Source organism: Nicotiana sylvestris, chromosome 9 (assembly GCF_000393655.2).
Source record: "Nicotiana sylvestris chromosome 9, ASM39365v2, whole genome shotgun sequence".
Classification (NCBI taxonomy): Eukaryota; Viridiplantae; Streptophyta; class Magnoliopsida; order Solanales; family Solanaceae; genus Nicotiana; species Nicotiana sylvestris.
Genome location: NC_091065.1, coordinates 111,924,159 through 111,936,916, shown reverse-complemented (window position 1 = coordinate 111,936,916; position 12,758 = coordinate 111,924,159). Strand labels below are relative to the sequence as shown.

At 37.9% G+C, this 12,758-nt stretch overlaps 1 protein-coding gene across 2 annotated transcripts; it reads left to right on the top strand.

Annotated features, from left to right (window-relative positions):
- The first annotated feature begins 843 nt into the window (after nt 1–843).
- On the top strand, nt 844–6,577 carry LOC104211157 (DEAD-box ATP-dependent RNA helicase 24). 2 transcript variants are annotated; one of them, XM_009760171.2, is made up of 6 exons: nt 844–1,672; nt 2,645–3,873; nt 5,202–5,241; nt 5,463–5,817; nt 5,937–6,031; nt 6,192–6,386. In XM_009760171.2, exons 1-5 carry the CDS (start codon nt 1,060–1,062, stop codon nt 5,986–5,988), a joined length of 2,289 nt encoding a protein of 762 aa, XP_009758473.1. In that variant the 5' UTR covers nt 844–1,059; the 3' UTR covers nt 5,989–6,031; nt 6,192–6,386. The 2 variants fall into 2 exon arrangements, with proteins under 2 accessions (XP_009758473.1, XP_009758471.1); XM_009760169.2 differs by having other exon boundaries at nt 5,937–6,577.
- Nucleotides 6,578–12,758: the final 6,181 nt, after the last annotated feature.

Sequence of the window (12,758 nt, the reverse complement as noted above, 5' to 3'; positions counted from 1 at the left end):
GATTTTTTTTCCCACGTGGTTTTTCCTAGTAAGGTTTTAATGAGGCACATTATCTTTTAATGAACATCCAAGGGGGAGTGTTATAAATATATTATATTATGGATGTTCATTTAGTACTCCGTTGTAAATAAGCTTCCTGAAGAAGCTTATCCATATGGGACTCCACCGTAAATATGTTTATCTATTTAGTACTATATTGGAAATAAGTTTCCTGAAGAAGCTTATCACTTTGGTACCCGGTTATGGATAAACATTACCCCCAGTAGAAGTTTATCCATATCGGGTATAATAAGCTTATCTTTTCAGTACCCAGTTATAGATAAACATTACCCCCGGTAGAAGATTATCCATACCGGGTATAATAAGCTTATCCATTTAGTACTCCGTTATGGATAAATATTGCTCTCAGTAGAAGATTATACATATCAGGTACAACAACAACTTACACAGTAGCTTGTAGCAGCTTACACAACAGCTTGTAGTAGCAGCTTACACAGCAGCTTATAGTAGCTTACACTGCAGCTTGTAGTAGCAGCTTACACAGCAGCTTGTAGTAGCAGCTTACGGAGCAACTTCCTTTCTTCTATAAATAGAAGAGATTTCAGTTCATTATGTACATTAGTTTGAATTCGAATAATATATCAGTTTCTCTATATACTTGTCTTTACTTTATAGTCTTTATTTCATAACAAAAATTACATTATTATACTTTCTATTTTATTTTCCAAAAAGAAAAAATTTCCCCGACCTGTGTTCACCAAAGCCAACCCTTTCCTTTTCCGGTGCACATAGTTCCCACCAAAAAGGATTAAAATTAAACAGAAAAAGAAAAAAATAGCCCGTGGGCCGACCTTATTTCAGTCGCCGTCGCTCGCTGCTCATATTAGCTTCGTTTAGCGGCAAAAATAGGCGTTTTAGAAGCAAAGTTATGATAAGCAGGAATGTTTAAAATTTAGTTAGCTTCCCAAGCTCTGTACAAAATTTGTTAGCGAAACTCTATCTATACATTCAGTTTTAGGGTTCAGTCAAACTAGGGTTTGAACCTTGAACCAAGCGGAGATGTCGAAGAGAAAATTCGGATTCGAAGGATTTGGAATAAATAAGCAAACGACGTACAACTTCGAGCGAAATCAAGCTCCTCAGCGACTGTACGTCCCGCCGTCGTTATGCTCCGGCGGTAGCCACGACAATTACGAAGACACCGACTTAGATAACATCGAGTACGAAGAACACGATGCGGTCGGAGAGGACAACAAAAACGATGGTGCAGGAGGAGGAGGCGGCGCCGAAGATGATGAGATCGATCCGCTCGATGCATTTATGGAAGGGATTCATGAGGAAATGAAGGCGGCGGCGCCTCCGAAGCCGAAGGAGAAGCTTGATAAGTATAAGGATGATGTAGAGGATGATCCGATGGAGAGTTTTTTAAGAGCGAAGAAGGACGTAGGGTTACAATTGGCTGCTGAAGCTCTTAACGCTGGTTATAATTCGGACGAGGAGGTTTATGCTGCGGCGAAAGCTGTTGATGCAGGATTGGTTGAGTATGACTCTGATGATAATCCTATTGTTGTTGATAAAAAGAAGATTGAACCTATTCCTGCTTTGGAACATAGTGAGATTGACTATGAAGCCTTCAACAAGGACTTTTACGAGGAAAAGCCTTCTATTTCAGGTACACTGAGCTTTGCTTGTTGGTTCTTCCTCTTGATGTTAGTCTTGAGGTTAACTTATGGCCCATAATTTAACCCCATTCTTTAGTTGCTTAGAAATAAGATAATGTGCACTGAAGAGACAAATTGAGAAGGACGAGATGGGAAAATAAAGGCAAATTCAGGGCTTTATGTTAGGATGCTGGGTACTACAAGACCAGATGTGCAACACTTGCTAACTTACTATAATTATAAGATTTTCTTGTTTAACTGTGCGTATAGCAGTTCAAGCAAGAGACGGTGTGTGGGGCTGCACCAGCTGCCCTCATGTTACATCCGATTATGGAGAAAGTAGAGCTACTAAGTTTTGTTTTATGAGGCCTGCCTCATGATCTTACAGGTCTTGGTGGATTTTTAGAGCTTGTTATAAATAGTGGCTTCTAGTTTGTCATGTAAGAAGTGCGGGCAGTGGACGAAGATATGGTGTTTTTAGTTTCTTTTGGTGCGCGATGTAATTTTTAGTTTGCTCCTAGAGCTTTGGTCTAGTAGTAAGCGCATCACGTGATGTGTGGGTTAGGCCCACGTCACCGGTTAGAAACATGCGCAGACCAAAGCCTGATATTTAAGTGGAAATGATGAATCCATTTTAGAATTTTTGGTTGGAGGCATGATATTGTAATTTGATTATGGGGTTGGAGCTGATTCCCAGTTCAGATTATATTTATTGTTTCACCTAGTATTCGTGTGCGTATATGGGAATAGAGGAATTCATTTTTGCTCAGAGGCTAGGAAAAGCAGAGAGAATCCCTAATAGAACATCTGAAGTACAACTTGAGTGTCAGGTTACTTATTGTTTAGTACAGTCAATGAGGAGCTTAAGCTCATCACTGTTAATTCATGTAGCCATTATTGTTTTGCTAGTTCTTCTTTGGATTTTGCACGTTATGTGTAATCACTATTTCCCTTCAGCCAAGTTAACTCTTTTCTCTATGTAGGTATGAGCGATCCGGAAGTTAATGAATATAGGTCAAGCTTGGCAATTCGTGTATCAGGCTTTGATGTTCCAAGGCCTGTTAAGACATTTGAAGACTGTGGTTTTTCAGTTGAGTTGATGAAAGCTATCAGTAAACAGGGATATGAGAAGCCTACACCAATACAGTGTCAAGCATTGCCGATTGTGCTCTCTGGGAGAGATATTATTGGTATTGCTAAAACTGGGTCCGGCAAGACTGCTGCTTTTGTGCTTCCTATGGTTGTCCACATTATGGATCAGCCTGAACTTCAGAAAGAAGAAGGTCCCATTGGAGTTATTTGTGCACCTACTAGGGAATTAGCACATCAAATATTTGTGGAGGCAAAGAAATTCTCTAAATCGCATGGTATCCGTGTCTCTGCAGTTTATGGAGGAATGTCTAAATTGGATCAATACAAAGAACTAAAGGCTGGATGTGAGATTGTTGTTGCTACTCCAGGGAGGTTGATAGATATGCTTAGAAAGAAGGCATTTACAATGTTGAGGGCAACTTACCTAGTACTTGATGAGGCTGATCGGATGTTTGACCTTGGTTTTGAGCCTCAGATAAGGTCCATTGTCGGTCAAATTAGACCTGATCGTCAAACATTGCTCTTTTCAGCAACTATGCCCCGCAAAGTTGAAAAGCTTGCCAGAGAAATATTGACAGATCCTGTAAGAGTTACCGTGGGTGAGATTGGCATGGCTAATGAGGATATTACACAATTAGTTCAAGTGATTCCTTCGGATGCTGAAAAATTGCCTTGGCTTTTGGAAAAGCTCCCTGTACTGATCGACAATGGTGATGTTCTTGTCTTTGCTTCGAAGAAGGCAACAGTGGATGAGATTGAATCTCAACTGGCTCAGAAGGGATTCAGAGTTGCAGCTCTCCATGGTGACAAGGATCAAGTTTCTCGTATGGAGACACTGCAAAAGTTTAAATCTGGCATATATCATGTTCTTATCGCAACTGATGTTGCTGCCCGTGGTCTTGACATCAAATCAATTAAGTCAGTGGTGAACTATGACATAGCTAAAGATATGGACATGCATGTTCACAGAATTGGGAGAACAGGTCGTGCTGGTGACAAAGATGGGACGGCCTACACTCTTATTACACAGAAGGAAGCGCGTTTTGCTGGTGAACTGGCGAACAGTTTGGTTGCTGCCGGTCAAACTGTGTCCATCGAACTAATGGACCTTGCTATGAAGGTATTTTTATGTATTTTTTTTATTTTCCTTGAAATGAATGGGCTTAGCATTCTATTTTTTTGTTCCGCATCTTAGATTTGACTAAATGCATTACGTCACATGACATTCACTTCCACTTTTAAAGTTGTGTTCGATCTTGTCGCAAGTCCCAGTAGCAGCAAACATGTAAAGGGCTCCCTATGTGCAGGCTTTCTTAAAGTAGCTTCCTCCAAATTCTCTCCCCTCTAAAAGGGACAGACAAACCAAGAAAACAGGAAGCATTTTTCTTTTGAAATCAAAATCTATAATGGCAACCGTTTGGAAATTCTCTTTACTAAGAAATATGATACATAGAATAGAGAAGCTTTTTATGGTGCCTGATACGAAATATGAGACCAAGGATGCAATGTTGTTATAGAGGTTGTCGTAGGACATTATCAAACTATCTCCAATGGCCTCTCATTTATCCTCTTCGTGTGTTGCTTGTACCTTTTGACTAATGTGGTAATTTTCTTAAAGGCAATGAGGTAATCTTGTCTAGTCTTGTATGACATCTTATTCGTCTTAGCATCCACATTCTTGCACCACATGTTTTTAGATGCGTACTATTCACTCCCATATAAAGATGCTAACCTTACAACCGTTGTATAAAACTTTCCTCTTATTCAGTAGGTATCTTTCTATCACATATCAAATGAGTAGAACTTAACTAATTCAACCATCCTATTTTGACTTTGTGTGCATCCTCATCTATCATACCATTCTCTCGGAACATCGAGCCTATACATCTGCATTGCTTACATTTAGACACCTCAATTCTGTCTGATTTCACTCCAACTTCGTTGGTTATATACTAGCTAAACATGCAGTGCATATATTTTAGTCTTCGGCTTATCATGAAACTCTTACTCTCTAGTGTGCTTCTCCATAGTCCAAGCTTTTGGTTGACGTGCTAGTTTTGTCTATTAGCATAATATCGTTTTGGCAAATAGCATACACCGTGGACCTCATCCAATATAATGTGGTCAGCTTAACTTAGGGTACATAAGTACAGTCTCAGTGCTGATCCTGGTGTAAACCACAGTTGTGGAAAAAATCCTTTGTATCTCCTACTACTTTTCTCACTTTGGATAAGGTCTTGCCGAGATCAGGCTAACTGTTTTGTGGTTACTTGTTTTTGGATGATTGGTGAATTTCCTGTATTTGTTTAAGCACCTTATGAACATAGCATTATTTCAGACATATATTGTCATTTGCTGCTCCCTGTTTTGTGCTTTTCGGGTTGTTGCTTAAAATACTCAGATCTTATTCTACTCGCATGATTGAATTTATTGTGTCTAAACTCTTAGGATGGGAGGTTCCGGTCCAAAAGGGATGCAAGGAAAGGAGGTATGGGTTTATTCCTGTTGGTCTTATTGAAGATTTTCCCCAAATAATTATGCATTTATGAGCACTGGCTATATTCCATGTAGTGACTGTTGGAGATTATGTTCTGTTGATCCCCCCCCCAACCCAACAAAAAATACGCTTGGGAAGAAGAGAAGTGGGATTTCCTTTAAATTCTTGATTGCCTAGCCAAACTACTAATGAGAAGTTACTGCTCTTTTCAGGTGGAAAAAGGGCCAAAGGAAGGGGAGGAGGAAGCAATAGAGGTGTACGAGGTGTGGATTTTGGTCTAGGTATTGGATACAATTCTGAATCAAATAACCCTCCCCAGAACACTGCTCCAAGCCGTTCTGCAGCAGTTAATTCCCTGAGGACAGGCATGATGGCACAATTTAAAAGTAGCTTTGTTGCTGCATCATCAAATTCTCAAAATCAAGGGATGAACAACACAGCTGGTGCGTATCCGAACAAGGGAATGGTCTTACAGGGCTTCGTCTCTGGTGGGACAATTGGTGGAGAAAGTAATGCTTCCCGTATTAGTTCCACATTTACTGGAGCTAACCAGAAGAGTTCAGAGAGGTGACTGTACCTTCTTTATCTATTATCAGGTTTATCAATTAGTGTAAATGAAACTAGATGAACACTAAATTAATTGAAGTTGTTAAACTCATTTTCCTTTTATTTTTTCACCATTGCAGTTCAAAAGAGAAGTCTAGAGAAAGACGGAGGCCTTCTGGTTGGGATCGTTGATCTGCTATTTAGGGATACTGGAATAATCAACTTGTTGGCAAATGTACTTTTCTTTCAAAATAACCTTGATCAGTTTTTTTTCCCTTATATGTATTATGTTGTTGCATAGTTATTTCTTTTAGATTTATGTACTTGTAGTCTCTGTCTAGTGTCTAGTTAGTCTCTGATTCCACTCCTATGATTTTGGTGACACAATACCATAGGATATACTTGGTTTACGCAATATCCTGGTCTAAGTAGGCATAGCTTTTCTTTCAAACTCATCATCTGGATCGAGGAAAGGAAGGGAAGATCCATTGTTATATCCATAACAAGTGGCGAGTAAGGAAAGACTGATCAGATTGGTGTCAACTGCGGAGCTGGTGGGGAGAAATGTCATGGTGATGGTTTGTGTAAAATGATTTTTATTGGAGCTGGTCGGGGGAGAAATGTCATGGTGCTTCTTATAGGTTGTGTAAAATGATTATTTTCCAAGCGTGTGTCGTATATGTAGCATTTGATTGTTTTGATACGTCAAAATTGTTCTTGTAACTTTAATCCCATTCTGGTCCTTCGAAAATTTTAACATAGGGCTCCATGAATTATGGAATAGGCTCCCATGTAAATTATCCACTTCGGCTGCAGTTTCAATTGCTTTGTTAATTGTGCCACTTATGGATTATATTGTTCGGATACTCAAAAAAATTTGTTGCACTCGTGTCCGGTCCTCTAAAAATTTATAATATTTTTTGAAGGATCCGAGAAACATAGCTTACGGATGAAATTGATTTTGATTTGGTCAGCAAAGTGTCAGTTAATAGAGCAGGCAGTGTAGGTTGATCAACAGGGATAAAAAAAGGAAAAGGGTAGAGTGAAATGTGTGACTTGCCATGTGGAGTCGTTAAAACTGAAAGAATCATGTTATAAACTGTAGATGGCGAAAGAAGATGTGAATTGGTGGTCGGTGCACTTTCTCAAATTCCGGAAATATATTTGAGCTGATGTAAGGAACCACATGCCAGCAGGGATTGTGATAATTCGCATGAACAAGACTGTACAAGACTATCACTCAAAAAAATGCAATAACGTGATAATAACAGATAGGAAATTGGAGAAAATGAGCAATTTTTGTGATGGCTTTCGAATATTGAATGTCTTTTCATTTTGTCGAATAGCGTTGGAGTATATCTACAAGCAAAGCTCTTCAGAAGTCTTTTCATCATTGGGTTAAGGAAGAGAATGTTGGGATATATACTATTAACTATGGGTTTGATTTAGATATAGTATTTATTATAAAATAATTGTTTATTCAGTTTTAATAAAGTTTTAAATAGATCATATATTAGTTTGTGTCCTTTGCTTATATAGTAGATGGATTAGTGTATGTAGAGTTTAGCTTATACACGGAAGATTAAATTATCGGTTCTTATAAGTACAAAGTTTGAGTTCACAATCTAATGATAGAATTGGACAAACTATCAGGAATAATTGTAGCACAAGATTAAATATAATTTATCTTGATTATGGGAATGGTTTAATTCCAACTTCTTGTGCTAGTATATTTTGTATGTATTGAACGGACCAAGTAGAGATAAGTATTTTATACTGACTTAATAAAATAAACTCTCTAGCCATTAAATGTACTTATACTCTTAATCTTGATATAATTATTATTAGCTGTGTACATTATTATTATTTTGATTTATTAAAATGCGAGATTTTTTCGTGGGTCAATATGCTTGATAAATTGGATAATAATAATGTACATTGGCGAAATAATAGTTAGTTGATGGAATCCATATCTCAGTTTAGAGATTGATGATACACCTTTATGAAAGCTTATAAGTTTTCATGTGGTCGTTGAATTTTGTATCTGACACATGAAATAAGTTAAGCGAAAGTCTAAAGGAAATAATTAATAAATTAAATCGTCAGTAATTTAATTCAATTGATTAGTATCTGAATCTTAACATGAGGAGTTAAATAAGATTTAATGGATGAATTTCGAAATTGAATAAGGAGTGCAATTACGAATTTTTAGTGGAATAATTCGTAATTAATTATGGTGGATATTAATTTTGAAAATTACAAATTAATTCTATAACTGGAAGCCTTGTTAATTTAATTCTGTGGTCCCTACTGTGCTTAAACAATAGGAAATAAAGGAATCCTTTATCTGATGGAAAAGAAAACCTAACAGGTTTTGGAAAAGGGTTTTAACCCTTAAAACTTGTGCTATAAATACATAAGGTTTTCCACCTAGAGGACTGAGCACATGGTGGTCGAATTTCAGCCCCTTTTCCTTAGAAAATTTCGCCCACACGAAATTGCTATTTTCGGGTATTATTTGGGTAACACGATAGAAGACCGTGGAACGTTCGGAGACCATGATCTTGCGGGTGATGGTGAATTCATTGAGTTGATGTAGAATTGAAAGCTCACGTGATAAAGGAGCTTTGTTCACGCTTCAAGAGGTAACCCGTGAAATTCCGTTTATGCTAGTTGTCTAGATTACATGTGATTTTGATACTGGGATTGCTTCCGCTGCTTATTATAATTCATTAGAGAATCCGAGATTGAACTGCCAATACTGACTAAGGACCCGTTTGTCCATAAAAAAGTTTTTTTAAAATTTTTATTTTTAAATATGTTTATCCATGAAAATTTGAAATTTTTTCAAAAATGCGTTTTTAAAAAAAAATTACTTCCTCAAAAATTTCAGATTTTTTTTTCTCCGCTCACAAAAATACAATATTCTTTCAAGTGAAATATGTCCAAACATAATTTCAAATTCCTACCATTTTTTCAACTTAACTCCAAATATTATTTTTTTTAAAAAAATTATAATTTTTATGTACAAATGACTACTAAATTATGTTCGGGCTCCTTGGCAGTATAAAACATGCTATAGCAAACTTTGCGAGTCCGGAACCTAAATATTATTTTTTTGGACTCAAATTACCTTAATAGGTGTTTAAAATAATACATTTCTATATATAGCGTGCAAATACAAGACGCTATATCTTAACGGTAACGTCTGCCGTTAAGTTATAGCGTCTTGTATTCATACGCTATACATATAGCGCCCAAAAAAAACGCTAGACCCTGAATATGGACCCACCAATAAGTGAACTGACAAACACAATAATTTACATGTGTATAACGTATATTTAAAGAACACTATACGACAAAAAAATTCCATATCCCGGGCTAGCCATTTCCTATATAAAGTGGTTAGGATTTTAGGAAAATTCGTTCACATAAAATTCTAACTCGCGTTCAATTTTTTCTTGTTGTTTAATTCTGAAGCATTTTTTTCGTAATGTTTGAAGAGCGTAGAATAAAGAGTTTCAATATATTGGGGGGGGGGTGAGGTTGTGATGGAGAATAACTCTGTGAGGTATAGTTTATCTCCACAGGGTCATGTTAAATTACCACTTACAATAGAGTATGATAAATTGATATCATTGTTATGCAAAAAAATGGGTGTGAGGAAACGTTCAGTGATACTTAAAGTAACCAGAAGATATCCGTATTCCATCACTCCGCAAGGGGCTGCTTTTTACTCGGAGTTAAACATCTACGAAGATGAAACTTTGAGGGATTTTCTGAGGACTCCAGATGAATACCGGGAATATCTTGTAATAAATATGTTGGATATGTACGTCAAGGTCGAAGACGTTCCAAACAATGAGGTTGTCGGACAGGTTCCGGATAACCCTCAGTCATCGGGTGGCTATTCTGGAGGAGTTTTTGCCGGACAGGTTCCGGATGAAAGAGTTTTCCTTGATTTAAACTTATCCCCGCCTGTTTTACATAATTTACAAGATGAGTGGTAAGCTTCAATTTTTCTTTGTGTTACAATGTACATTTTTGTTGTATTGAATTTGTATTAACGCTCATATATTTAATAGGGGGTACATGCCGGATATGAATTTTACAAATTATGAACCCAAGCATAGTTTTGGTGTGTTGGATCATGGTGGTCCATCTGGGAGCCATCACCTAAATGAAAATATCCATCATGGAATTTCATCACATTACGACTTGTAAGTGAAGTGATACGGCTATATGGAAAGTATTTATTAAATTCAGCATCTTATTATTTTGTTGATTGTGCAGTGAAAACGAGCAAGTTGAACCAAATGTACTCACTCAATTGCCCGAAGACGACGTATTAAATCGGGATCTGGCAGATGCACAGAGTGAGGAAGAGAACAGTGATTACGACAACAATGTTGATGAATCTGGAGACGAGACACCCTTTCCTCGTGAGGATGGTGATGAGGAGGATGAGAAGGAAGGACCTGCTTTGATGAGAGAGTATGCTCCACCCCGCTGAAACGTGAGTATGCGCAACACTAAGTTAATCTACACCAGGTAAGTTTATGTACATATTTACCTGTGCACCCTCCAGCAGATCCAATACATCCCTGCAGAGGGGGAGATTATGATGAGCATCATACTCTCGTGAAAGTGTACGGCGGAGAACCCACCTCCTGGCTAGAGGGAGAAACGGAGGTGCTACAGTATGAGGTAATTGTGGTCGTGGTAGCTGAAACTGTAAGAACCGCTCCCAGGCCCAAACCTAACATACAAAGTTGACGTAATGTTTAAGATAAAGTCTAACTAGGTGGAGTTGGAATTGATGAACACTTTATTTGAATATATTGTCACCTGTAGAAGTGACATAAAACCACAAACATCTCTCTGAGTGCCCATGCTCGCCCGACATATCTGCCTATACATGTAGCCGAGAACAGCAGCACCCCAGCTGTAATAGGGTAACTCATCTAGCAGCTGAAGATGATGCAAAAATCTAAGGTTGACTAGGTTTCCCGAAGTGTTCGGGAACAAGACCCCTCCAAATAGAAGAAGCAACAACAACCTTGTATATGATAGAACCAAACCTATTGTTGTATTGAAAGTGGACAAAACAAAAGAAAGAAAAATCAAAAAGAGATGAAAATATGATGTAAGCGCTTACATCGACATTCTTGTGATGTAAGCGCTTACCTCAGCATTCTTATGATGTAAGCGCTTACATCGGCATTCTTATGATGTAAGCGCTTACCTCGGCAGGGCATTCAAATGCCTATAAATATGGGTCTACATTTTCATTTGTAGATCATCCCAAAACTTCTTCTTTCTCTCTTCAATTAATAAAGAGTTATTCTTTGTGTGGCCGTGGAGTAGGCAAAAATTGCCGAACCACGTAAATCTTGTCTTGTCTTGTCTTGTCTTGTGCAATTTATTGTTTCTCTCCTAAATATCCTTTTTCTTCTATTATCTTGACACGCTTCCCAACAACTGGTATCAGAGCTGCAGACAGTGTAATTTTGGTAGAAAAGTACAGTATTGGTGCAGGTACTATTCACAAGAATAGTGTGACACTATTGATCATCGTTACTATTCACAAGCACTATTCACATAAATTGTTTTTGCGAAAAATGGCATCGGAAGAAGGGAAGGTTAAGATTGATAAGTTCAATGACAAAGATTTTGGATTTTGGAAAATGCAAATAGAGGATTATTTGTACCAGAAAAATTTACACTTACCTCTGACCGAGGTGAAACCGGAGACTATGGCCAAAGCAGATTGGGATCTATTAGATCGCCAAGCTCTTGGTGTGATTCGTTTGACGCTAACACGAAATGTGGCGTTTAACATCATTAACGAGAAAACCACTGCAGGCCTGATGAAGGCGTTATCAAATATGTACGAGAAGCCATCTGCTTCAAATAAAGTCTATTTGATGCGTCGATTGTTCAACTTAAAGATGACAGAAGGTGGATCAGTCACGGAGCATATCAATGAGTTTAATATAATATTAACTCAGTTGAGTTCTGTTAATATAACAATTGATGACGAAATCAGGGCGTTGATTCTACTATCATCTCTACCGGAGAGTTGGTCTGCAACAGTAACTGCAGTTAGCAGTTCATCAGGAAGTACCAAACTCAAATTGAGTGATATTAGAGACTTGGTTCTAAGCGAAGATATTCGCCGAAGAGAATCAAGTGATTCCCCAGGATCTGCTTTTAATACCGAAAGCAGGGGGAATCAACCAAAGAGGACAGAGTTACGGTCGTGGCAGATCAAAGTCAAGGATAAGAGGACAATCCAAAAATCGCAAGGACATTACTTGTTGGAATTGCGATAAAAAGGGTCACTACAGTAGTCAATGTAGAGAACCAAAGAAGAATAAGGAAGAAAATTCAGCAAATGTAATTGCTGAACAAGTTGGTGATGCACTAATTTGTTGTGCAGACAGTCCAGTCGAATCTTGGATTCTGGACTCAAGTGCATCCTTTCACTCTACATCATGCAAAGAATTATTGCATAATTATATTGCTGGAAAATTTGGGAAAGTTTATCTAGCAGACGACAAACCTCTCGACATTGCCGGAAAAGGTGAAGTTCATATAAAGACTTCACAAGGCACGCTATGGAAATTGCAAAATGTACGACATGTTCCTGGCCTCAAGAAAAATCTAATATCTATGGGTCAGATTGACGATGAAGGATATACAACAACATTCGGCAACGGATCGTGGAAGATAACCAAAGGGAATTTAGTTGTGGCACGAGGCTTCAAAAGGGGAACACTGTATGCAACTGCAATAGAAAGAGATACTATAGCAACAGTTGATCATGGTCGTAATACAACATTGTGGCACCGGAGGCTCGGGCATATGAGTGAGAAGGGAATGAAGCTTTTGGCATCCAAAAAGAAGTTGTCAAACCTAAAACATGTTGAATTAGGTTTGTGCGAAGATTGCATTTACGG

Bases quoted from the DNA above. Each gene is read 5' to 3' on its own strand.
- LOC104211157 (XM_009760169.2), top strand. From the start codon at position 1,060: ATGTCGAAGAGAAAATTCGGATTCGAAGGATTTGGAATAAATAAGCAA. The intron at 3,874-5,201 runs GTATTTTTATGT...CTAAACTCTTAG, and splicing joins TAATGGACCTTGCTATGAAG to GATGGGAGGTTCCGGTCCAA. The intron at 5,818-5,936 runs GTGACTGTACCT...TCACCATTGCAG, and splicing joins AACCAGAAGAGTTCAGAGAG to TTCAAAAGAGAAGTCTAGAG.